The 26,693-nt window shown below is 54.6% G+C and overlaps 1 protein-coding gene across 2 annotated transcripts in view; it reads right to left on the bottom strand.

The window, feature by feature from the left end:
* SCUBE1 (signal peptide, CUB domain and EGF like domain containing 1) overlaps positions 1–26,693 on the bottom strand; it is a 124,737-nt gene that overhangs the window by 70,962 nt on the left and 27,082 nt on the right. For both annotated transcript variants that reach the window (XM_076006930.1, XM_076006931.1), the window contains exon 4: positions 7,996–8,130. In XM_076006930.1, coding sequence (XP_075863045.1) covers positions 7,996–8,130 — 135 coding nt within the window. The remainder of the gene's footprint in view (positions 1–7,995; positions 8,131–26,693) is intronic.

Genomic DNA, 26,693 nt, shown 5'->3' with positions numbered 1-26,693 from the left:
CACCTGTGGGCTGAGACAGGATTGGGGGAAGGGCAGTGTCCAGTCTGCCTACAGGCCACGGGCAAGTGGGAGCAGGAGAGGCAGAGCAGGAGACTGAGTCAGGAGGAGGACCAAGGACTAGCCTGGAGGAGGGTGGCAGGAGGGCCAAGGATAAGAATTTTAGACACAGGCTGCCTCTATAGTGGGACCTCCCAGATCTCTGCCTTGCCCCAACCCCAGGGAATCGGCACCTGAAAACTCTTGGGTGACCTTTGTCAAGGAGCCCCCTGCCAGTCCTGAGACTACTGTGGGCTTGGAGCAGGGGACTCAGCAGGGGCAGGGCGTGCCTGGTCTCCTGTAATGCTTCTGACCACAGCCCACTTAAGGGGGTTTAAGGTACAGGGCTTCACCTCCACTCGCTTAGCAGTCTGAGTGCTGGCTGGAAAGAAACACTTGGTTTTGAAGCCCACCATCCAGTAAGCACATGCTATGGTTTGAAAGTGTCTGTCCCCTCCAAAATTCATGATCTGAAAGTTAATCCCCAATGCAGCAGTATCAGGGGGCTCTGCCCTCATGGATGGATTAGTGGCTTTTAAAAGGGCTGGAGAGGCCCTACTTCCCGCTGCCAGCCAAGAGGCACCGTCCAAGAAGCAGAGATCTCATTAGACGTTGAGTCTGCTGGTGCCCTGAATTTGCACCGCCAGCCTCCAGAAGTGTGAGAGGTAAATTTTTGTTCTTCATAAATTACCCCCTTTCAGCTATTCTGTGACAGCAGCAGGAACGGGCTAAGATGGCATGCAGTCCTCTCTGCTGACTGACAGCGAGGGAGCAAGCTCTCTCCCGGTCTCCCGCATCCGCCGTGAGGCACCTGCCGAGCCCTCCACCCACCGGTCCCGAGCTGCTTCAGGTCTGCCTCTCCTGCAGCCTGTGGGTTCTGGAAGGACCTGCCCTGGCACAAAGGTCTACCTGTGCAGGAGGGATGGAGGGGTCTGGGCACATGGTCACTGAAGTGCAGTACAGAGGGCAGGAAGAGTCCTTCTGTCCCCACAGCCCTAGAACACCTACAGGGAAAGCTGAAACCCCATGAGCCTCCCAAGCTCCTGACTCCCAGTGAAGCCCCAATTCCTGAGCTTGTTCTCACTCACACCAGTCAAGTCCCAGCGACTGACTCAGGCTCCAGGACCCTGCTACCTCCCTCTCAGCCATCCTGCGCCAGCCGATCAGGAGAGGGACGGTGGACATCTGCCCCTTGCACAAGCCTTTCCTGGATGCTTGAAACAGACACTAAGTGAGATGCTGAAGACCCAGCATTTTCAGCCTCTTTAAAGGCACACTAGCTAGTCCTGCCAAGAGCCCCTGGTCCCCCAGACCTCAGGGCTCCTTGTCATAAAGAGAACAAGGCCTCACATTGTCTAGAGACACTTGCCACTAAAATATTCCACATCTATGTGACACGAGTAACAGACCTCTCTGAAGTGTAAATCTGAGGCAGACAGAGGGCTCAGTTGAGGGTGTGCCTGCCCTGCCTGTCACCTTCCCTTCAGTCACCCTCCTGCCACCTCCCCTCTCAGTCATTCTCCTGTCATCTCCCCTCAACCTTCCTACTGCCACCTCCCCCTCAGTCAGCCTCTGGTCACCTCCCCTCAACCATCCTCCTGTCATCTCCTCTCTCACTCACCCTCCTGTCATCTCCCCTCTCAGCCATCCTCCTGTCATCTCCCCTCCACCATCCTCCTGTCACCTCCCCTCTCAGCCACCCTTCTGTCACCTCCCCTCAACCATTCTCTTTTCACCTCCTCTCTTAGTCATCCTCCTGCCATCTCCCCTCTCAGCCATCCTCCTGTCACCTCCCCTCAACCATCCTCCTGCCACCTCCCCTCTCAGCCATCCTCCTGTCACCTCCCCTCAACCATCCTCCTGTCACCTCCCCTCAACCATCCTCCTGCCACCTCCCCTCTCAGCCATCCTCCTGTCACCTCCCCTCAACCATCCTCCTGCCATCTCCCCTCTAAGCTATCCTCCTGTCACCTCCCTTCTCAGCCATCCTCCTGCCATCTCTCCTTTCAGCTATCCTCCTGTCACCTCCCCTCTCAGCCATCCTCCTGTCACCTCCTCTTAACCATCCTCCTGTCACCTCCCCTCAACCATTCTCCTGCCACCTCCCCTTCTCAGCCATCCTCCTGTCACATTCCCTCAACCATCCTCCTGCCACCTCCCATCTCAGCCACTCTCCTGTCATCTCCCCGCCACTATTCTCCTGCCACCTCCCCTCTCAACCACCTTCCTGTCATCTCCCCTCTCAACCATCCTCCTGTCATCTCCCTTCTCTGTCATCCCCCTGTCATCTCCCCTCTCAAGTATCCTCCTGTCACCTCCCCTCTTAGCCACCCTCCTGCCACCTCCTCTCTGAACCATCCTCCTGTCATCTCCCCTCTCAGCCATCCTCCTGTCACCTCCTGTCTCAACCATCCTCCTGCCACCTCCTGTCTCAACCATTCTCCTGCCTCCTCCTTTCAGCTATCCTCCTGTCACCTCCCCTCAGCCATCCTCCTGTCACCTCCCCTCAACCATCCTCCTGTCACCTCCCCTCAACCATCCTCTTGTCACCTCCCCCTCAACCATCCTCCTGTCACCTCTCCTCAACTACCCTCCTGCTACCTCCCTTCTCAGCTATCCTCCTGTCACTTCCCCTCAGCCATCCTCCTGTCACCTCCCCTCAACCATCCTCCTGTCACCTCCCCTCAACCATCCTCCTGTCACCTCTCCTCAACCACCCTCCTGCTACCTCCCCTCTCAGCTATCCTCCTGTCACTTCCCCTCTGAGCCATCCTCCTGTCACCTCCCCTCAACCACCCTCCTGCCATCTCCCCTGAGCCATCCTCTTGTCACCTCCCCTCAACCATCCTCCTGTTACCTCTCCTCTCAGCCATCTTCCTGTCACCTCCCCTCAACTATCCTCCTGCTATCTCCCCTCTGAGCCATCCTTATGTCACCTCCTCTCAACCATCCTCCTGTCACCTCCCCTCAACCATCCTCTTGTCACCTTCCCTCTCACTCATTCCTCCTGTCACCTCCCCTCAACCATCCTCTTGTCACCTTCCCTCTCAATCATCCTCCTGTCACCTTCCCTCTCAGCCATCCTCCTATCACTTCCCCTCAACTATCCTCCTGTCACCTCCCCTCAACCATCCTCCTGCCATCTCCCCTCTCAGCTATCCCATCACCTCCCCTCTGACATCTTCCTGTCACCTCCCTTCAACCATCCTCCTGTCACCTCCCCTCTCAACCATCCTCCTGTCACCTCTCCTCTCAGCCATCCTCCTGTCACGTCCCTTCAACCATCCTCCTGTCACCTCCCCTCTCAACCATCCTCCTGTCATCTCTCCTTTCAGTTATCCTCCTGTCACCTCTCCTCTCAGCCATCCTCCTGTCACCTCCCCTCAACCATCCTCCTGCCATCTCCCCTCTCAGCCATCTTCCTGTCACCTCCCTTTAACTATCCTCCTGCTACCTCCCCCCTCAGCCATCCTCCTGTCACCTCCCCTCAACCATGCTCCTGTCACCTCCCCTCAACCATCCTCCTGCTACCCTCCCCTCAACCATCCTCCTGCCACCTCCCCTGTCAGCCATCTTCCTGCTACCTCCCCTCTCAGCCATCCTCCTGTCACCTGGGCTGGAACTCCTGGGTTCAAGTGATCCTCCTGCCTCTCACCCTCCCAAGTCACTGGGATTACAAGGGTGAGGCACTGTGCGTATCTTTCCCAGAGCATTTTTCTCAGCTCATTATTATACAGTAACTCTAAGGACTCTTGTTTAGCATTCTATCCTCTTTCTAGACTGAAAGCTTCAGAGGGGACCATGCCTGAAATCCCAGGGACTAGCTGAAAATATGGCACACGAATGAATGAATGAATGAATGAGAGAATAAACGAAACAGTGACCTGCAATCACATAGCTAGTGCACCCAGGCCTTTCAGAGTACTTTCTACTCCCAAATCAGTTCTGATCAGACTGAAAGAAAGAATTCTTCATTGAGAGAAAAGGAGAAAGTTCCTCCAGGAGGAAATACTTTCCTGGAGCAAAATATTATGTAAGTTAAAGACAAGGAAGAGCAAATGTGGCAGGGGGAGAGAGCTTGAAGGTGCCAGCTCCCAGAAGCCCAGGCCCCTGGCTGTGACTGGGGCAGTGGAGGCTGGGCCTTGGCCAAAGGAGGGGCTGAGGCACTTGCTGGGCTAGGGCTGAGCGGGAGGCGAGCGTGGGCTGTCACGGCACCAGAACCAGCACTGGGGAACACTGAGCAGAGGGAGACTGGCTGATCCCAGTGGCTCTGGATACCCTTCTGTCCAGCACATAGACAAAGGAGCAGCCTGTGTGTGTCCCCAAATCAGGCCTGAGTTCTAAACACCTGAAGAAGCGGCCTACGTCAGGTGCCACCTGTAGGACAGGTACTGCACTTGACTGCTTCAGAGCATTTGCCCCCTAACAGATCTCTGCCAGAGAGGGCGACTAGCTCGCTTCACACAGAAGGGATCTAAAGAGGCAGGAGTGACTGTGCGGAGGCCACAAGGCCACGTGAAGAGCTGGAGCTGAGAACTCAGTACTCCAAAACCCAGAGCTGGTGCCTGGGAAGTGGGGCCACTCAGAAGGGCTGAGCCCTGTGGCCTTGTTTCTTGGCTGGGAAGCTGGACGGACTCTGGCAGACCCCTCTCATGCATCTGGCCCCGTCTAATCAAAACCAGTCTGTGTGCTTTTGCCCTGTTCAGGGGGAGGCTCCAAAGAGCTGGACAGGCATTAGGGAGAGTCAGGTTACAGGAGGCTCTGGATCCATCAGCCCTCCCAGGAGGCTGGGAAATCGGAAGTCGCCTATGTGCAAAACAAGCTCAGTCTTAGCACCCCAACATGCTCTGATTTTGAGCTACAACAATAATTATTAGAGTTGACACTAATGGTGGGCAACTGCCACAACAGACCGAGGCTCAGAGAGGCAGACAATCTGCTGTCACCCAGGTCTGTCTCCCCCATGAGCACTCGTGAGCGGCTGGCCCATAGACTATGTGCCTGCTCTGTCCCCTTTGGGTCTGCCACACAGCCTTGCGAGCCCTGGGAATGCTGCTGCCTGTCCTCCAGGAAGTATCCGAGAAGTCGTCTGTTGCTTTTCAGATTGGTCTCATTGCCCAGATACATGAATAAAAATCAGGAGATTCTACACAAAATACTAAGGAGAAAAAGTACTTCTTTCACACAGACTGGGGCTAAGGGCCCCAAATCTGTATTCTGGTTAAATCTGGATTCCTGGCTTACTTAATAATCAGGATCTGGCCACCTGGGGCCTTTGGGTGGGGTGAGCCACGTGTGCTGCACAATTCATTTGATACCCAGCCCCGAAGCACCTGGGTGCCCCTGGAAGTCCTCCACGCTCCCTCTAGCATCGTCTTCCCACCTCTGCTTAACCAGCTTTCCACGGCTGCCCTCTGCTTGGAATGCAAACTCCTGCCACACACAGCCCACCAGGCCCCATGGCGTCTGCCCCCAGCCCCACAGCCTGGGCTCCTCTCTCTGTCGCTCCATGTCCTGCCTTCTGTCTTGCCCTCTGTCTGCTTTTCACAGGTGCCCGGGCCATTCCCACCTCAGGGCCTTTGCACACACCATGCCTGGCACACTCCCCCCGTACCGGCCCCACAGCTCATTCTCACCATTCAGTTTCAGCTCAAATGTGGTTTCCTCAGAGAGGCCTCCAGCTCTAGCCCCTCTATTCCTCCACCCTATTTCTTTCCTTACGAGCGTCATCACCTTCTGAGAAGCGAGCCCCAGAGCTAGTGTGCCTGGGCTCTGCCACTTCCTGGGCTTGGCCTCCTCCCCCATCAGTCCAGCTCCGCGGCCGGATGGGGTGGAGTGAGCTGGCCTGCCTGCAGAGCTCAGCTGCACAGGCTCCAGCGAGCACAGGCCCCACGGCAGCTCCTGCCACTGCACCCACGTGACCACCTCCCACTCCTTTGGTGGACGCCAAGTTCGCACCCTCCATAGTACAGCAAATGCTCACAGGCCAAACCAGAGCCCGGTTACCAACAAGCCCCAGCCGCTGTCCCCCGTGGCGCTGGCCTCCCTTCCGGCACGCCCTGTCAACCGGCAGCCTCGCACCTTCACCTGCAGCCTGCCTGGGGGAAGCCACTCTCCAGAGGAGCTGGCACACATGGCACACACAACCTGGCTGAAAGAGGCTCAGGCCACCCTGGCCTTGAGGACTCTGCAGCCTGCTCAGAGCAGTCGCCCCGTGAAGTCCCATCTCCCGAGGAAGGCAGGACTCCTCCTCCCACCCTCGCTCTCTCCCCCACACGATCTGCCTCTCACACAGCCCTGCTGGGCTCAGAGTCTCATTTACGAGCTGAGCCTCCACCCTGGGCGGCTCACCCACGGCCCACAGCTGGGAGGTCTCGTGAGGAGCAGAAGGAGCTCCAGACGCGCAGGAGCCACCTGGGGCAGTCTGGACAGTGGCGTGAGTGCCAGGAGCCACAGAGCTGGGTCCTCGTGTCCCCCAGGAGCACTGCATCGCTGGGGGTCAGCAGGCCCACCTCGCCTTTGAGGAGATGCCCGAAACAAACACTGAGAACTCTAGGCAGCCCATTAAAGTATTTCTGCTTTATTACTCCGAGTTTTGTACTTTTTAAATGTTTTTGCCTTTACTGTCTCAGGAACTGTTTTCTAATAAAAATCATGTTGGGGGTCCCTCGATATCACCTCACAGTCCCCTGCCAGCCCCACTGGACCCCAGGTACTTCATACCTATGGGCTCGCTCGTCCCCGGAACACCTTGCCAGGGGCAATGCCATAGTCCCCATCTTCTGGATGAGGAAGCGGGGCTCACTCAGGCCCACTAGCTGCCCGAGGAATGGCTCCCGGCCAGGGAGAGGAGCTGGATTCACTCCGGGTCCAGCTGAGCAGGAGCCCAGCCTGGGCTCTGTTTGTTCCCCACTTCTCAGTGTGAGCCACTCCACAGGCCTCTGCTGGTGCCCTCTGGCCTCCAGCACCTCCTCCGGTCAAGGGTCCGTGGTGGGAGAGGGCTCAGGCAGGGCAGGGGGCTGTCCTGGCCTCCTTTCTTTCATTCGCCCCTTGGTCAGAACGGCCAGCCCCAGGAAACTCGGCTCTAGCCCCTGCCCAAGGGCCTGCTCCGTTGCGGCACACAGCACTGCCTCAGGAGTCCAGGCCCTGCCATCATCTCAAGCAAGAGATGTCTCCGTGCCTTTGCAAACGCTGTTCGCTTTGCCTGGAAGCCCCCCTCTTCCAAGCACACGTGTCCTGGCTTCTGGTCAGTTCTGCCCCCACCTCACAGCCCTGATGTCCTGGGCCCAAACTCCAGGATCTGACCACCAATGTCCTGACACTAGGTACCTTCACTGCTGGGCTTGGCAGAGGCTAGGCTCCATCCCAGCCTGGGACTGTCCCCAGTCTACCCTGGCACTACAGCTGGCAGGGTGTCTTCCTGGGGCCCTCTGTGCCTCCCCAGGCTGGCCTGCCATTCCACCTGGCCTCCAGGACATAGCAGGATCCTGCCCACAAGGACCCTCTCCTGGCTGGGGCCCCAGTTAACACAGCAGATAGTCATTGGTGCAGCCAGAGTCAGAGATGGGGAAATTGGCACGCAGCCTGGGTAGGCCTCGAGACCCCCTTGGAGAAGGGGACCATTGGGAATGGGGCCCACTCTTCTTGGCCTCAGCCAGTCCCCAACTCAGAAAGGAAAACAGTTTCTTTGGTCACATTTGCCACTTGTGGCCCACCTGTCTCCATACACAAACATGAGAAACACCAACAGCTCCGGTACAGCAGGCAAGGGAAGGAGCTGGCAAGAGTTCCATGCAGAACCAACACCAGAAGCACAAAACAGACATTCTGGCCACCACCAAGATGCCCTGCCTTGAGCCTGAGGGCCCCTGGAATCGAGAGGTGGACACAAGATTTCCAGGGGGCTGCCCATTTCTTTAGGGGTGGGCAGCATGCCTGGTCAGCTCAGGCCATACTCACCGTTGGAGCGGTGGATGCAGGTGTGCTGGTTGTCACTGAGGAAGAAGCCACTGTGGCACTGACACTCGTAGCTGCCCATGGCATTGACACAGATCTGTTGGCAGCCACCATTGTTGTCCTGACACTCATCCACATCTGCGAGGAGAGAAAGATAAGGGAAGAAGAAATCATACCTGGAGCTGGAAGTGAGGGGTGATGGGCTGGTGGGACATGGAGGCAATGAATTTCCCCAGAATGCACCAAAGGGGCTCCTGGAGGGACCTTGTGGCGCTGTGCTCCAGCGGTACTCTACAGTGGTACTCCCAGGAGGCACTGTGTGGTGGCACTCTACAGGGGTACTCCACACTAGTACTCCACAGTGCTGCGCACAGTGGTACTCCCCAGACGTACTCTAGGGTGCCACACCATGGCGGCACAGAGGTACTCCAGGGTGCCGCACCATGGTGGCACAGTGGTACTCCCGAGAGAGCCTCCTCAGAAGCAGCCAGTTAGCACAGCTGTAATGCTAGCTGATCCTGTTTGTCGAGTGCCTGCCACTGGTCTAAGCACATCACCTGCATTGGCAAAGGGATCACTCCTTTGATCCCTCAGCAACCCTGTAAGTCAGATCCAGGTATTAGCCCATTTTATAGATGAGGAAATCGAGGTACAGAGAGGCAAAGTCACTTGTCCAAGGCTCCACATACGGTACGTGACAGAGACATGATTTAAACCTGGTGGTCTGACTGTCAAACCTGGGCTCTCACTGATGTCACAGACTGCCTCTCTTGAGGAAGAGACAGAGCAGCCTGCACTGGCTCCCCCAACACATGCAGCCTCACCAACCAGCCCCCACGGCCCCTCTTCCTCCAGCCACCTCAGGCCTACAGCCAGCAGCACAAGACCTTGGCACCAGAGGCTGGAGACAAGGCAGCAAGCTGAGGCTTTGTGCCCTGCAATTGATTCCACAAGCCCAGAGAATGAGGAGGTTTTTAAAAGGTCCTGACCTCTGGCTGCCGTGACTGCCACGGAAGGCTGCCAAGTGGTCTTTCCCACTCCCCAGGAGAGACAGACCTCAGGGCTGACACTCATTTTTGACCAGGGGCCACTGGCACAAAAGGTGCTATGGCTGGGAAGAGTCTTTATGGAGTTCTGGTCTTGAGCAGAACAGCATGTTTCAATTACCAGAGTCATAACCCCCTACTCTGTCGGTTTGTTTAATGAAAGAAGGGCTTCTTAAACCTTAATGTTCCATGTCTGTATTGTCATTTTAATAGGCAAATATATAAAACCACAAAGGCAATGTGAGCTACTGGCTGCTTCTGGCCAATCCCCGGCCCCCAACACACACACACACACACACACACACACACACACACACACACACGCACGCACGCGCACACACACACACACACTTTGACTTTGAGCTTTGTGCAGTTCTTTTTAACACAGATATCTTTTACTATTGGGACCAAAAAGATGTGAGAAGGTAAAGAGTCAGGCAGAGTGACCTGCGCTAGGCTGGGAGGGGACCTGGCTCTGGAACGATTTCAGCTGGGTCCTATTTAGACTCACAGACAACAGGCCACTTCACCACCCAGGAGACCACGCGGCTGCCTTTGAGGCCGACGGCGAGGTCATTATTCTCTTGCAACCTCAAATGTCAGCTGTACAGCAGCCGGAGGGGGGAGGCAGAGCTCTGAACTCTAAAAGCCACCAGGAGTTACAGCTAAAATGGGAAAGGTGGCTCTTGCTGAGATGAGCCACATGATCATACCACGGCCTGAGAGTCCGACTGGGGGAGGCCTGGCAAGTATAGACAGGGACTATTCTGAAAACCTTTCTCCGCTCAGCAAAGTCTTGCTCATGGCTCCTAAAGGCCCAGTGCCAACATCACCTTTGCTGGGGGACCCCTGACAGGTGGCAAGCAGTCGCCTCCCCTCCACCCCTCAGAGGGTTCGTCTCCAGCCCGCACTGGACCACGACCAGCACCGTGTGGATTCATCCTGTTCACACACACAGAGGACAGCCCTGGAGCACTGAGTGCCAAGTGCAGGCTCACGATCCTCTCAGCGGCCTCACAGTAGGGCGTGTTGCCGACTCCACTGTATCGGTGGGGACGTGAAGGCAGAGCGCTGAAGGAACTGGGGCAAAGTCACACAGTGAGTGAGAGCGAAGGCAGGACTCGCATCCCTGTCTAGCTCCAGAGCATGTGCCTGTGGCTCCCGTGCTAAGCTGGTGGCATCGCGCATTCAGACTAATGTTATGAAGAACCAGCTACTCCTAACACGAGCTGGAGTCCGGGTGTCAACTTGAGCACGCGCATGTGAACCCCAGATGCAGACTGGCATTGCTAGCATCAAGAATGACCCAGCATTCCTGCAGTCAGTTCCATCTCTGGCCCCAGAAGGTCCTGCAGAGGCACCTATGCCCACATGCTTAACGGCAAGACTGAGCTCGTGCAGCTGCCCCTGGACTCAGTCTAGACCCCTCTCGAGCCATAGTCACTGCCTTTCTTCCTGTGTTCTCATACTCTTTGCTTTGTACCTTGGCTTCCCCAACTTTAGTAAAGGTTCGGCTGTAAAGCAAACAGATATAGTCACTCAAGTGCTGAATTCATGGTACAGAAATGCTACCTCGTCCCTGCTATGAATAAGCTCCTGGTGTCACCCATGTGCAGCCATCTGGCCTGGCCCAGCTCCTCACCTCGTTGAAAGCTAGGAACCAAAGAGCAGATGATGTAACACATCTACAAACCCTTGATGACCTGGCAGAGTGGCTGGGGCTTGGGACAGGGCTGTTTACACTAGCAGGGAACAATGACTCGCCAACACTGATGAATAATTGGAAACAAATGCAAGGCCATGTAAACATTTCTTTTCCCCACTCCCAAATGACAAAGCCCCAAGATTAAGGAAGCGGCAAGAAGGGGCTGCCCCTCTGCAAGGTTTTTCCACTGTGGTCCCAACTGAGACCTCCCCTTCTCCCCCCAACCCCGTCTCCAAACAGAGCAGGCAAGAAATTATGCTGCCAAATCAATCCCTTTGGGCAGCCTGAGGCCATTACCAACATCTCTAGGACCTGGATTAAGGGCCTGAGGCCACACTTTTACCCCTTTGCACTGCAGTGTCTCCAGCCCTCCAAACAGGACCCACAGTCAGGTACGAAGGAAGAGTGCCGAGCTGGGGCAGCTGGGTCTGTGAGATGGCTGCTCATGGGCCCAGGACACACTGGGTTCACTTGGAGGCCCTGGCCAGGCCTGGCAAGGCACTATGGGAAATAGGCCCATGGCCCTGTCCAAGAAGTGGGGCAAGCCCCCCACATTCTGTCCCATGGCCCCTAGTACTTGGCATACTATTCTAAGAGGTGCCTTGACAGCAAGAAGGGAACCCACACCCAGGAGTCAGAATCCCTGAGTTCGGCCCCATCCTGCCCTGCAGCCTGGGGTGGTGCCCAGGCCTTGTCCATAGGAAGTGCTCCCAGAGCTTTAGGGATTGCAGACTGTGTCCTCCAGCAACCCTCCTGGAGTGCCCGTGGCACATGCAGACCTCTTCCTTCTCTGCCCTGTGGAACTGACTGCTCTGTGCACTGAGGTGCCCCACGTGGCTGGGCCTATGCCTGCACACAGAGGTGAGCATCTGGGCTTGCTGGGCGTGGCTGGCAGCCTTATTACCATAAATATTAGTAACAGTGCTGGGGCTAGGAAGGCCCCATTCAGGTGCTCATGCACTATCTTATTTTTTTTTTTTCTTTCTTCTTTCTTTTTCTTAGATTCCATGTCTAAGCTTATCATGCACTATCTTAATCCATTCATCCAGCAGCTCCACTGCGGGTGTTATTCTTATCATCCCTGCTTCTCAGATGAGAAAACTGAGGCTGAGAGAAAAAAGACTTGCCCAAAGCTGTAAAAGAGGCAGACTGGGGGTTTGAAGCCCAGGGAGTCCAAAGTCCTCATTCTGCTCTTCCATGATTTAACTTCTCTGAATGAGGACACTTCAGGCCCAGCCATGGTAGTGAGATGGCATTACCTGGGCATTTATGCTTACACGCCTCCCCTGACCCTCACACTCTCCTCTCCAAAAGCCGGTGCAAAGTCCCTCCCCTGCATAGTCCTCCTGGTGCCCAGCACAGGCTACTTCCCCTGCTGGCTTCCAGATCAGGCCTGTCTTTGTTCTCTACCCCTCCTCTGCCCTGGACCAGAGGGCTTGGCTTCCTGTCCCTGCTCTGCAGTGAGGACAGCTCTGAGTCTTCTTTATATCCCTGCTCCTAGCAGAGGGTCGGCCAAGAGTGGGTGCTCAAGTGTCAGGAGGATAAACCAGACAGCACAGTTGGTGCACTGACCCCCAAGGAGGCCAGTCTAGTGAAGCGGAGCACTGCTGGCTCCCCCTGGGCACACGGAGGGGGTCACTCAAGGCTCTCCACAGCCTGGAGGCTCTCTCCGGCCACTCTGCAGTGGCCCCTCACTTCTGCTGTTCTCTGCACACACCCACTCGTTCACTCACCTGCATGTGCACACATGCACCTCCTCCTGGAACAGCCCCTGCCCTGCCCCCCCTCCCATCCAGACTGAAGTTCTTGTCCTTTTAAATACACTAGAAACATCTTCGTCCTTTCACTCCATAAACACCAAGCACCTACTATGTGCTACACTCATGGTGAGCTGCCAGGGACATTAGTGAACATGCTGGTTCAGTCTCTGCCCTCACCAAGCTGCCAGTTCATTGGGCCAGAGCACAGGATGGAAGGCTCCTAGAAGAGGTGATATGGGAGCCGCTGAAGAGCAGGGAGATTTACGACCTGAGGCTGGAGGAGCCTGGGGGAGGAGGAGGAGTACTAAGAGCAAAGGCTCCCTGAAGGGGGAGGGCAGGCCCCGATGGGGAAGGGAGAGTTCTTCAATCAACCAGGGAAGAATGGCCGGCTGGGTCCCAAATGCTGGGCTGAGGTGAGCTGAGGATAGCTGGGCCCTGGGGGTATAGAGGTGAGTGCTGCATTAGGCTCTGGCTGCTTTGTGGCCTGGACCCTGCCCCAGGGAGACCTTGGCCCCTAGACAGGTCCCCACAGCAGTCCAGCAGGCAGGGGGATAGTACTTGCAGAAGACATCCATGCAGCCTGATAAACAGCATCACCAACCACCGAGGCCTTGGGTGGGGCTGAGCCTGTGTGCAGGGAGGCCCCAAACCCGCCTGTTTCCAATCCAGGATCCGGGAGCTGAGTGGACTCCGGAGGGAGGAGGAGTGCTCTGCCTCTGAACCCTGAGGGCAGCTCAGGACCCTTTACCTTTACTTATGACCACAGCTAAATGTCCCCAGAAGGCAGGGAGTGTCTCTGCACAGCACAGGGACCTAGCTACAAAGCAGAAAGGCGGCCTCATGGGTCCTGGAGCAGACTCCAGGCCCTAGAGTTAGAGGGTCCTCTCAACCGGCAAGAGAGCTGAAGGAGGCAGAGTGGAGAGAGGACCCTCAAGGCCCAGCTCTGTGAGGGTCTTTCATGGGCTGCCTGCACCAGCCCGATCACCCTATGGAAGGCACCAGCCTGCAGCCTCCTTGGATGAACGTGCTCCCTCCTTTAGTGCACAAATGCATGTGCAATTGTGTCACCAGAACTGCTGGAGCCCCTAACTCTTCTGGGCTGGGGCGAGGGTGGCAGACATGGGTGCTGGGGGGGGATACCCCCAGAAACAGATGAATCCACGGAGGTCTGGGATAACAGATATATGGACTCTTTGAAGGCTGTTCAGCTATGCAGTGAGTTCTCATTTGTTCAGCCAACAGAGCTGGGGAGGGCGGAAGGTGTGAGGAAGGGAGGGAGACTGAGTACCTAGAGGGTGAAAGAGGGGCCTCACTCGGGCTCGGGTCTGGCCCTCTCCCCACCCAGCCACTGAGGCCTGAGAACTCTTTTGTCCTTGAAGCCCCTCCCCTCTGATTCTCTCCCAAGGGTCTGACCTAGGCTATGGGCTTCTACTGCCCATCTGTCTCCATGGCATAGCCCCGGCTTGGGCCTCAGCTTCCTCTCGGGGAAGACTGCACACTCCTCCTGGGTCTCCAGCCTCTACCCCTCTCTCCCAATCCCTTTTCTATGGGCAGCAGCCTCTGTGATGACTCTAGCTGGAACAGGACACGGCATCTTGGCACCAAAGTTCAAGTCCCAACAGGGTCTCTGGGGCCAGGTCCCCCTCACTCTGCAGTGTCCTGCATGAGCACAGCCCTGACTGCTGGGGTGGGGGCAGCCCTCAGCTGAGACTCCTGTCCACCTCCACTCGGGGTGCTCCCTCCTCGCAGGCACAGGCCATGTCTCCCCCGCTCTCTGCCAGCTGTTGAAGGGTCATGTTTGGGACAGGACCCATACATGGTGACTGACACCGTTGTTTTCCAGCAAGAAGGGTTTCCAGAGCTGACACCAGCAGACTGTAGGTCGATCTGCTTCTGAAAGGTCTATGCAGGCAAGACTGTGGTTGCCTGTGAGGTCTGCTTTTTGGCCCAAGGTGCTGATGTTTGTTTTTATTAACAGCTGGTTGTTTATCCTACTTTGGACCAAGAATCCAGGTTTTCAGTTATTTATAATAACTAAAAATTACTTCTGGATCTAGCTTTGGTTGCTTTGTGTTTCCCTTGAATGTTTCACAATTTGAAACAGAGACTCTGCCTGGACCCACCCATGTTTTCATGGCTGTCAAGAGCCTACTGTGTGTCAGGCCCTGCACTGGCTCTGGCACCCCAGCTCCCACTGAGTGGCTGGGAACAGAGGCAGAAGTGCCCAGCCCATCTTAGGAACCAAACTTGACCTCCAACACTGAGAGCTCCCACCTGGTCCCCGAGGGCCGAGGCCCCAGCCCTCCCCTGGCTCCTTTCAGAAAGGCGGCTTAGGCAGAAAAGCCTCTTGGCTATCGAGCGGCTCTTGCAAAATTGCATTTGATGAGTTAAGTGTAAATAAATGAGAACCAGATGGATTAGATTTCGGGTAAAATACACATGGGTCTTAGAGCTTTGGGGCCTGGGTTCTGCCAGATCCAGAACACTCCCTGAGCTGTCAAGAGCTGCTAGCACAGGCAGGCAGGAGGCAGACTGGGGTCTCCTAGGGCCTGTCTGCTTCCTGGCCTGGGCATCAGCTGAGGCCTTGCCTAGGGCCTCTGACTCCCAGGAGGCCGGCTGTGTGGAGAAGACACAGGGTCAACGGCTGGGCCCCCTGGGCAGGGCCTGAGTCCAAGGCACGTGGATGGTGGGGTCCGCGTGGCAGACCAGCAGGCTCCTGCTCACACCCAGGTCCGGTGGGCCAGCCCGGGAGAGGCTGAGCTCTGTTGGAGCCTGCTGGCCGGGAAGGCCTGCTCCCCATGAGCCCCCACCGAAGCCCTGCCATCCCCCACAGCCGCACATCCCTGAGGGCAGGGAGTCTGCCACCAAGTACAGACTGCTGACCACTCCTTCTTAGGATGGTCTGCATGATGCTGTCCTGTGGCCACTATCCATGGGACCTGGCTCTTGCCCCACAAGTCACACCAGATTTGGGTACAAGATTCAGTGAGTAACTTGCTATGTGACCTTGGGCAGGTCACTTAACCACTTTAGGCCTTGGTTTCCTTCTCCATAAAACAGGGATAATAGCACCTATGGTGTGTGGGGAATTAAAAGGGAATAATGTAGGTAGAACACTCAGCACGGCGCCTGGCACACACGACACACAGACCACCGGGGCATGGCAGCCAACTGCTTGCAAAGCTGCTGCAAGCGCCTCAGGGAATCACCACTGGGAACATAATCTGGGGACACTGAAGTCCCTTCCAAACTGGAACAGCAACAACAAGCCACATCAGAAGGGAACGCTCAGCCCGCTGCAGCCTTCTGGTCTCTGAGCGAAGCAGTGGCAGCTCCTCACACTGCCCCCTCCTGACCTAGCTTTCAGCCCCTCACCACCTGGCTGCCCTTCTCTAGGGGACCCCAGCTTATTGGGGTGCTTAAAGCTGGCCCATAACTGGACACAAAGCCCTGCACGTGGTCTGCTCAGAGGGTGTGGGACAAGCCTTCAGATGCTTTGCATGTGGTATCTCTTCTATTTCTCCACTTTTTTTGGTTGAAATATAATTCACATAACATAAGATTCACCATCTTTAAGTGTACACCTCAGTGGCTTTTAGTATATTCACTATGTTGTGCAAGCATCACCACCATCTAATTCCAGAATATTTCCATCACTCCAGAAAGAAGCCTCATGCCCATTTTCAGTGAGTACCAACTCCTCCTTCCCCCCAGCCCCTGGCAACAGCAAGTCGACTTTCTGTCTCTATGGACTTGCCTATTCTGGACATTTCATGTAAATAGAATCATATAATATTTGTCATTTTATGAGTAGCTTCTTTCACTTAGCATAATGTTTTCAAGCTTCATCTGTGTAAGTATATATTAGTACTTCAATCCTTTTTATGGCTGCATAATATTCCAGTGTGTGGATAGACCATATTTTGTTTATCCACTCACCAGTTGATAAGACACTTGGGTTGTTTCTACTTTTTTGTCTATTATGAATAATGCTGCTATGAACATTCATGTATAAGCTTTTGTGTGGACCTATGATTTCAATTCTATTGGGTATATACCTGAGGGTGGCATTATTAGATCATACAGTAACTTTATGTTTAACTTTTTGAGAAAAAAACTATCTTCCACAGGGCTATACCACTTTATATTCCCACCAGCAAAGTGCAAGGTTTCCAATTTCTTCATATCCTTGTCAACACTTACAATTTTGTTTTTTTTTAAATAGCCATCCTATTGGGTATGAAGTGGTATCTCATTCTGGTTTCAATCTGCATTTCCCTAACTACTAATGATGTTCAGCATCTTTTCATGTGCATATTGACCATTTGTATATCTTCTTTGGATAAATGTCTATTCAAATCCATTTTTAAATTGTGTTGTCTTGAGTTGTAAGAGTTCTTTATAGATCCCAGATACTAGACCCACAGCAGATATGATGACAAGTTCCTTTTTCATGCTGTGGACACCTCCTCCTTTGCAGCAGCCGTGGGTAGCACGAAATACCGGGAGCTCCGTGCAGGTGTTGGGGCCAGGCCAGTGAGACCTGAGCCCCCCTTGGGCTCTGCCTTTTCCCCATCTACATTCTGTCCCTGGAAGATTTCACCCTGTCCCATGGCTTCATCAGCTACACACTCACCAACACCACCCCAAACGTCTAGGCCTGTCTGCTCCACCACCCTCCAAACTTAGTCATCAATGGCAGCCCGGGGCCTGCATGTGGATGTCCAACAGGCATGACAAACCTTACAAGGCCTAAGCTAACCTCCTAACTGTCCTTCCATGAAAGCAGGACAGAATGAAGCCCAGTCTGCCCTCAGCCTTCCCTGTTCCAGCAAAGGGCCACACAACTCATAGTCACTTCAGCCAAAATACCTGGCAGTTACTCTCAATACTGTCTTCCCCATGCCCACATATGATCCTTTAGCAGGTCCAGGCCTGTCAGCTGTGCCTGCAAAATGACCCGAGTACACCCTAGTCTCTGGCCTGGGTTATTGGCCTCACCTCCCCACTGGCCACCCTGCTTCCACCCTTGCACCCCCCCTCAATCCTTCATAGACCTTGGAAAACATCAGCCAGCTGTTCAATCCCCCTGCCTGAAGGCCCTCAAAGGTCTCATAAACATGGAGTCTCTTCCCTGGCCACCAAGGCCTATGGTAACTACTCTGCCTACGTCCCCTGCCAGCCCTCTCCTCATTCGCCCAGCTGGGGTCATGCTGCTGTGGCCTCCCTGACCACAACTCTCCTGCTCCCATCTTGGGGCTTTTGCACATGCTCCTCTGCCTGGAATGCTCTTCGCTCATCTTGGCATGGCTGGCTCCTCCTCCATCAGGCCTCAGCTAACATGTCACTTCCCCGGGAACACTCTCCCTGACCACCAACCTAAAGCAGCAGACAAGCCACTCTGCCACGCTACCCTGCCCTGCTTCCTTCAGAGCATGTTCCATCCACCTGCTATCTTCTTCGTGATTGTTTCCCTCTGGCTCTCTCCAGACCACAAAGAGTCCTTGGGAACAGGGACCACGTGTGATAGAGCATCACTCTATCCAGGATTCTGAACAGCACGTGGGGCACTTGCTATATGTCTGTGACCCGAGTAACCGACTGTGTACTATAAAAGTGTGGTTGGGGAACAGAGCTTCTGCCCTGGCTCTAGGCCTGTCCCGTTGGGGATGAGCTGCATGGCCTTTGGTGTAGAGTGTTGACTGCAGAGGGGCTGCCCGGAGGCCCTGGGGTCTCAGGACCCAGCCAAGGAAGCAGGTCTACATGAGGGAGAGGAGCACATGCTGGTCACTGGTGTGTCAGGAGCCCCCAGAGAAGGCTGCTCAGGGAAAGGCAGTGCTCATCTGCCTGCCTGAGCCCTGCCTGGAAGTGGACCCACTGTGGACCCACAGTCTGCCCACGGGGAGCCTGCAGAGGCCATGACGGATGAAGGCCAGATGCCCTCACAGTCACCACCAGCCTGTGGCCATGGTGCTCAGTGCCATTCATAACTGCTCTGTGAACAAAGGGACCCACGCAGGGGGCCTTGGCCAGTGGGTGCAGCTCAGTATGTCCTCCTGCTTTACTGGCAGCTTCACTCATATGAGGACCAAAGTCTTCCACTAAAGAGAAAGCTGCTCCAGCTGGGCAGAGTGGCAGGAAGTAGGTGGAGAAGGGAGGGATTTGGAGACACAGTGGGATGCACTCCTGAAGGAAAGCCCCCTGTCTAGGCCACCTAGGCAAGACCAGCTCTTCCTCTAACCTCTACAGCGCAGGCAGGGAGGAGGCTGCAGAGCCCCTGCTTGTGGCAGGCATGTCCATTACAGTATCTCATTTAACTTCAGCCCAGGGTGGGAGCAGCCTGCCTGTGGTTCCCAGCACGTGGGCGACAGAGCCAGGATGGGAGCCGGACGCTTTCATCCCCACCCTCAGGCCCCTGACCGCGCAGCTGTGAGTGTGATCCTGGCTGCACATCTGTGGGAGGCACTGGAGTTGTTAAAAATCTCTTTTGATGGGGATAAGAATGGAGGACTAGAGAGAGGGAAGGAAGAAAACCAAACAAACAAATCATGGGACCAAAGCAAGACGCTCTAAGAAAAGACAGGGGAATGCTCCAATGGGATTCTTAATGGACAGCCGCAGAACTGAAGCAGGCCCAGCTGGATGTGATTACCTCTAGGCCGGTGGAGGGGGTGGCAGGGGAAGTCCCCCTCCTTGTAAAAAACTTCCTGAACCAGGGAGGGGCCCTGGAGCTCCCCATGACTTCCCAGCTGACACAGGTCCTCTGACCTGTCCATCCTGCCTGACTCCAGCCAAGCTGATCAATTTATTCCCAGCATAAATTCCCCAGTGAACCTCCAGGCATTAATTCCTCCCAAACCCCGTATTTTCTTCCACCTTCCAGAGTTGTGAGTGTAAAATCCAGGCCTTTCTACTTCCAGGCTGCTGCGGCTGCCGTTCTCTTCTTCCTCCTCACTAGCGCACACCAGTCCTCTCCTGGGAGGCCTCTGTGAGTGTGGGGCCATCAGCACACCCTGAGCTGCGGCCACACCTTGGCCCAGGCCGCTCAGCCTCCTGGCCCATGTCTGCAAGCTTCTCACCTGGGCTTGCTACGCTGACTTGTTCCTTCCTGCACCCAGCAGTCCTCACTGTCAGGCTCTGGGGTGGGTCATGCGACAACAACCAGGACTCAAAAACAGTTTTGTCTCATCGGAGTTGGCACCTCTGAGAAAGTGGCAGACAAAGGGGCCTCTACGAGGGCAGAGGCAGAGGGCTGGCCGTGGGCACCAGGGGGCTTCGAGGAAAAGGGGGCACCTGAACTTGGCTGAAGCACCGGTCACCAGAGTGACTGCACACCTCCCCACAGGCAACCCGTCCTCTCCAATCTGAGTCTGCGGCCACGTGCTTTCCGTGGCACTCCTTCCCACAAGAACCTAGCGTGGCTTCCCATCACTTGTCCATAAAATTGGTTTATTATTTAAGATTTTGAACTGACAAGGAATTTTCAAACACAGTGAAAAAAAAATGGATCAACAATCCTACACTCTAGATACAACCACAATCATGAGCAGCTACTTTGCTTCTGTCTTTTCTCGTGTGCCGATTTTCTCCTAACTGTAACGAGTATCTCTGCACATGGTCTGCACGGCCTTTTCCACTGAGTCAAAGCATTTTCCATGCTGTGACTTGGTCCTGACCACCCTTCTGACCTGCTGCCTGTCCAATCAGCAAGGGACCTCCTACCCTAGGCTCTCCGTGCAGTTGTCCCTGCTCCATCCCTGTTAGTGGGCTCCCCTGGGAAGGACACATCTTTTCATTGGGGGCCTTACTTCCTTCAGACAGATCCTCAGGGCAGGATTCCTGGGTCAAAGACGGTGGGCTTTCTATTTCTCATCCCTCCCTGGGGACCCCTGCTGACCCGCACACAATGTACAAACCCCTAGAGGCCCCATGTGCTGTGGTCTCTCCTACTGCACACGTCCTCCCCCAAGAGAACCTCTGAGATTAGCCACATGGTTTATTCAGCCACTCAACAAGGGCACAAGGCACCACGCTGGTGCAGACACAGGCAGTGAAGGAGAGGCCAAGGCCTGCTCTCCTGGGGAGAGGTGGTGAAGACATTGGCAGACCACTAGCCATCAGCCACTGCATGGGGTTGGAGCTCTGCAGGACAAGAAGAGGGACCAGGCAGGCTGAACACCTCTCTCTGGTGAAGCCAGGCAAGGCCCAGTGAAGGGAAAGGTGCTACTGGTGGTGGGATTCGGTGGGTCATGTGTGTGCATGCCTATGTGTAGAGGCTAGAGCAGCAGGCGGGGCCGGACAGCAGGGCCCTGGCAGCTGTGGCAGGCAGGGCTGAGAGCCAAGCTCGAGTCCATGGCGTGCTCGATATATAGCCATTGGTGATCCCCTGACATCCTTATGCTGTGGGTATAAATCTCCAGGTTTCAGACCCAGAAAGCACTTGGTAGGCATGCCTCGCCTGACAGAGACTGCCTATTCATACACCACCATCACCCCCGAACCCACCCTCCTATCTGGCCAAACCTTTCCCACCTCTAGGCGTTGCACATGCTGTTCCCAACTCCTAAAATGTCCTCCCCCTTCTACCCCCACCTAGGAACCCTCTGATCATTCCAGGAAGGGTGAACTGCTCACCCTGCACCATCCCTTTGTACATGCACCTGGTATTAATCACACACGGGATGCCGTTTTGAGATTATTTCTCCACGTGGCCTGGGAGCTCCCTGAGGACGAGAAGTCACGTCTAACTAACCTCAGAATCCCTGACCTGGCAGATATAGGCACTCAGGGGACATGTTTGGACAGAGAGGAGTCTGGGCATTTGTACTCTACCAACCAGAGTGCCTGCTGGCTCCCTACATACTGGGTTTTGGTGACATTCCCACATCTCGGCAACACGATTATATATCAGCAGTGAAGAAAGTTCTGCTAGAATTTTGGGGGGAAAGCAGCATACAAACATCGATGTGATGGTTTTAACCATATAAAGTTATGTCTAAACCCAGACAATGCTGGACATGAACATCAGGACATGAAAACTGTTGATCTACTGGGGTGGTGAGAGAATGGGGGAATTATTTTCTGTCTTTCCTTTTGATTCCTCTGAGTTTTTGTATAATTATTACATGTGTGGAAGATGGATAAGTAAACAGACATTTTCAACTCAGTCTAATCCCGGCTGGTCTGAGTGCAGGGGGAGCAGAGAGCAGGAAGCAGGTCGCCGCCCAGGAGCCCAGGGAAGAGGTGCAGGAGGAAGAATTGGAGTGCTTGGGACAGGGGAAACAAGACATGCAGAGGCCCGGAGGGCGTGGGGTGCTCGGGCACAGGCTTAGCATTTAGTTTGCTGGGAGAAAGGGGAGAGAAGAAAGGGCTGGAGCGGCAGGCAGGGGACTGACCATGAGGGGCCAGCTGCCAGGCTGAGGAAGCCAGACTCCCCTACCGGCAACAGGGGCCTCCACCAATGGCTGGTCCCAAATGAGTCCACTGGCATCTGACCCCTTGGTGGCCAGGAGATGAGGCAACAGGAGGACAAGCCTCTGGGCTCCTCTCCCTACCATTAAGGTAGCACCTGGGAGGTTACTTAGACCAAGCAGCTGGGCTGCTGCCATGGCTGCCCATTTCCCACAAATAGAGAGTGCAGCCAGGGTAGGGCGTCTGCCAGCAGTCTATTTCTAGCTGCATGTGGTTGGGACGAGGTGGGTGACGGGGAGGGGTGCCGGGGCAGCCTGGTGCACAGGGCTGGCTAATGGCCACTATAAACAGCTTGAGCCTGTCCTGCTGGGGAAGAAGTGTCACTGCAGCATCTGCCCAGATGCAGCCAGGCCCAGCAAATGTCCAGGGTGACCCCAAATGCCACACAGGGTCCAGGCTACTCCAAGATAAGCAAGACTGTTGGCAGAGGAAGTGCAGGACTGGAGACTCTAGGACACCCTCATCTGTTGCTAATGCCCCTTTTTAGGTACATGGCTCAGTGTCTGGTTTGGTGGTAGGATATTTTTAAAGAGCCTTCACAAGACACTTATTTTTTGTTTATTTCTCAGAGTTATGACCAAGCCCTTGGCACAGGGATTGCAAACAGGGACAGATGAAGGCAAGTGTCTGCAGTGGGTGTTCTTTTTTGCTGTTTGTGGACTTGGTATTCCCTGCCCTGGGACAGAGCAGGACTTCTTCCCCAAGCCACCGAATCAAGACCTATCCAAAGGTGGCGCTGGCACCAGGCTGAGTGACAACAGATTTCAGCGCAGTGAAGAGAGGACAGGTCTGACCATTAGCAAACACTCCTACCAATGGGAATGGTGGCCTCATCCAGGGATGCGATCCCTGACCTGAACGTACAACCAAAGGGAAGGAGGAAGGAGGTGAATGTTCCTGGCACCTACTGTGTGCCACCTTTCCTTCACATGACTACCACGTTGTGTTCCCAGAGGCCTCTCCCAGGATCATCATCACACCTTCTTTCCAGGTAAGGAAAGTGAGAGCAGAGAGCTGGCCCCCAACCAGCAGCCAGGAGGGAGCCAGGAGTCAAGGCCAGTATGCCTGATTCCCAAGTCCATGCTCTCCCTGCATCTAGAACAGAGGCTAGAAGGAGCCCGGCATGGAGATGTGGACAGGGGGAGTCACCAGCCATCGCAGGCCCACGGGAGGCGGCTAGGAGACCCTGCCAGCAGACCTCCCTGGCTTCAAGTGCGCAGACGCTCTGCCTCAGCAGCAGGCCCGTGCACTCATCACTGTTCAGTCGTGCTCCTCTCGACGGTCAGAACCAAATATTCTGCCCCTGACCTGCCATCCGCCTACCGCTCCATCTCCAAATAAGCCTGCCCCGGGGCCATCCCTCTTTCACCCCAGCCCCCGCCTGGCCCGTCTGCAAGAAGCACCCTACTGTCCCCCACACAATCCCAGGCAAGAATGGGCAGGGGTCTGTGGAAGGCCAGTGCACACCAACACACAACTGGGTCTGAATCAGTCTGCCTCCCCGCACCCTGCTCCAGGTCTCCCCATTTTTATAGTGATTTGGGAAGAGAAGGAAGCTCATTTATAAAGATGCACAAAACTGTCCAGCATGTTTCTTTTTCTCAGGCCAAAGAATTTACATCAGATTAGCAGTTGTAAAAAGCTGAGAGAAGTGGGCCTGAATCAGACTCAGGCTCTGACAGCAAATCCCTCCAATGAGCATGTTTAGATCACCTGAATGGGGGCCAAGAGTGGGGAAAGGGTGGGGGTGGGAGATGGGTATAAAGGAAGAGAACAGGAAGAAACCTCTTGAGTTTACCTTAGAAAATATTGTTGTTTATGGAGTAACTATACGACTGTCCAAAATTGTTTAGTTTTACATTAAAATGGTCAGCATTTTTTTTCCCCGCAAGAAATGCATTTGAGCTGTTGAAGTATGAAGACAAATAAACAGAAGCAACTCGAGCCTTCATGAGGGGTTCAAGGGAGCAGCACACTGTCTCCAGCTGTCCTGCAGGATGAGAGGGACGCCCTCGAAAGGGCTGGGGTGGCCCAGGCCCTCATGCCAGGGACCGGCCCAGCCCGGTGTGGGCAGAGCTGCGGCTGCTGTGCTGACATGGAGCATCTGGGATGTCCGTGGGTGACTTCCTCCTCCAGGTGCAGCTGGGCTCTGGGCCCCGTCCTCTTCGCCTTCCACTTGGCAGCCTCCAGTGTCACTTGCAGATCCATGTCCTCATCTGATCCTAACCGACAGGGACCTTCTGCATTTCACAGAGACCCAAAGTGAGAGACTATGGGGAAGGAGGTGATACGTCCCAGGTTACAAAACAAGCATGTGGCAGAGCTGGGATTCGAAACCCTATTGTCATGTGACCCCAGGGCCAATGGAGGAGTGTGAGAACCAACATAAGAGGATGGGGAAGCCTGCTGGCCTGCGGGCAGGGAGCAGAGGTCTGCGGGCAGCAGCTCATCTGGCAGGAGTGCCCTGTGACGTGGGAGGGGCAGGTCCCAGCCAGAGCTTCCCACATAGCCCAGGGCCCAGGCTCGCCCCCTGCACCTCTGCCAGCTCAAAAATATATCCATTTTCTCTAAAATGTGTTCTGACTTTGCACACTAGAGCAAGTGATAATTAGACAACTCACACTGCTGAGCTCTTGTTACGTGCCAGGCACTGTGGTGTGCGCCACACAAGCTCGCCTCATTAGGCCTCCGCATCATCCCTGCCAAACAGGCACTATTGGCCCTGCCTTCAGAAAGAGGATACAGAGGCCTAGAGAAGCCAAGTTACTTGCTCAAGGTCACAACAGTGAGCAATGGATCCAGAGTTGAAAGCCAGGTAGGTTGATTTCCTATCTCCTTGAGGGCCAGAAATAATGTCATCCATCTCCTAACTGAGCTCCCAGCCAAGGCATGGCACAGGGCAGGTGCTCATGGGATCTTTACGAAAGGTGCAAATGTTAATATCTCTGGCTCCCAAAGCCATCTAGGAGCTGATCATTCTCATATTTTCCTCAGATCTGACTACTCCACAGACTTCTCAACTTGTACACTATTTCCATTTAGATGGCTATTTACCATCTCAAACAGACTCTAGAGTCCTATACCCCCCCCAAATCTGTCACCCCTCCCCCCCATCCTCCCCATCTTAGTCCCAGCAGCAGAGCCACATAGCTCTGGACAAAACCTCACAGTCAGTTTTGATACTCTTTCCCCCTTACCTCTCATGCCTCTTCCGCTGGCCATTCCCATTGGCTGTTTTCAAAATACACTGAGTTCACAGTCCCCTCTACCACTGTCACTGTACTGAGCCACCAACATCTCTGACCCAGACCACAGTAGTAGTCTCCCTGCTCAAGCCACTCCACCTCTTATGATCTAAAACACATCTCTACTCAGCAGCCAGAAAGGGTTATTAAAATGTTGATCAGGGCCGGGCATAGTGGCTCATGCCTGTAATCCTAGCACTCTGGAAGGCCAAGGCAGGCGGATTGCTCGAGGTCAGGAGTTTGAAATCAGCCTGAGCAAGAGCGAGACCCTGTCTCTGCTAAAAATAGAAAGAAATTAGCTGGACAACTAAAAATATATAGAAAAAATTAGTCAGGCATGGTGGCATGTGCCTGTAGTCCCAGCTACTCAGGAGGCTGAGGCAGAAGGATCGCTTGAGCCCAGGAGTTTGAGGTTGCTGTGAGCTAGGCTGACGCCACAGCACTCCAGCCAGGGCAACAGAGTGAGACTCTGTCTTAAAAAAAAAAATGTGGATCAGAACATGACAATCCTGGTGAAAATGCACCACGGCTTCCCAGGAACTTAGAATAAAATCCAAGCCCCTTTCCTGTGCTTCTGGGGCCCTGCGAGGCCAGCCTGCACCTGCCTCCCTGACTCATCTCCAGCCCCTCTCTCTCACTCCTGATCTTCCAGGCATACTGACCTGTCCCAAAATTCACTTAGCTTGTTGCCACTGCAGAGCCATTGCACTTGTCCCCTTCTGCCTGGATGGAGGGCCTTCTCTAGATCTTCAAATGGCACTTCCTCCTCCCCTTGCATCTGGGTGGACCTTTGTAACTGCCTTCACTGGTAGGTTGGTGGAAGTGACTTTTCAGGCCAGACTGTAAAACTTCCAAGCACTGGATCTTGTTCTCCTGGGACCCAGCTGCCATGCTGTGAGGAAGCTCACACCAGCCCATGCAGAAAGACTAAATAAAGGGCTACCCACAGTATCCTGGCTGACAGCCAACATCAACCACCAGAAATGAGCATAGAAGCTTACAGATGATTCCAGCTTTGGGCCATCAAGTTATCCGCAGCCTTCATGTCTTCCCAGCTGAGGCCCCAGACACTGTGGAGCAGAGACTCTCTGCTCCTGCTGTGCCCTGTCTGAATTCCTGACCCACAGAATTCCTGAGCAGAATGAGATGGTGTTTCATGCCACTAAGCACAAGGTGGTTTTTATGGAGCAATAACAACTGGAATCCTGCCCTATCCAGTGCTGTCGCCCTCCTTCTGCTGCCTTCTATCACCTATCTTGTTATTTTTTCCATGGATCTGACCTGACTGCAATGACTGAGCTACACGCACGCTTCTTTATGGTCTTGCTCCCCTTACTGCGCAAGTTCATGAGCACAGGGATGTTGCCATTTTTGTTCACTGCTGTTTCCTCAGCACTCAACACCACGTGTGGCACACAGGAGGTGCTGAGAACAATGTTTTGGAATAAACAAATGGATGATTCTAGGTGGAAGG

This window comes from Microcebus murinus, chromosome 10 (genome assembly GCF_040939455.1).
Source record: "Microcebus murinus isolate Inina chromosome 10, M.murinus_Inina_mat1.0, whole genome shotgun sequence".
Classification (NCBI taxonomy): domain Eukaryota; kingdom Metazoa; phylum Chordata; class Mammalia; order Primates; family Cheirogaleidae; genus Microcebus; species Microcebus murinus.
Note: the sequence above shows the minus strand (reverse complement) of the source record. Positions and strands in the feature narration are given on the sequence as shown.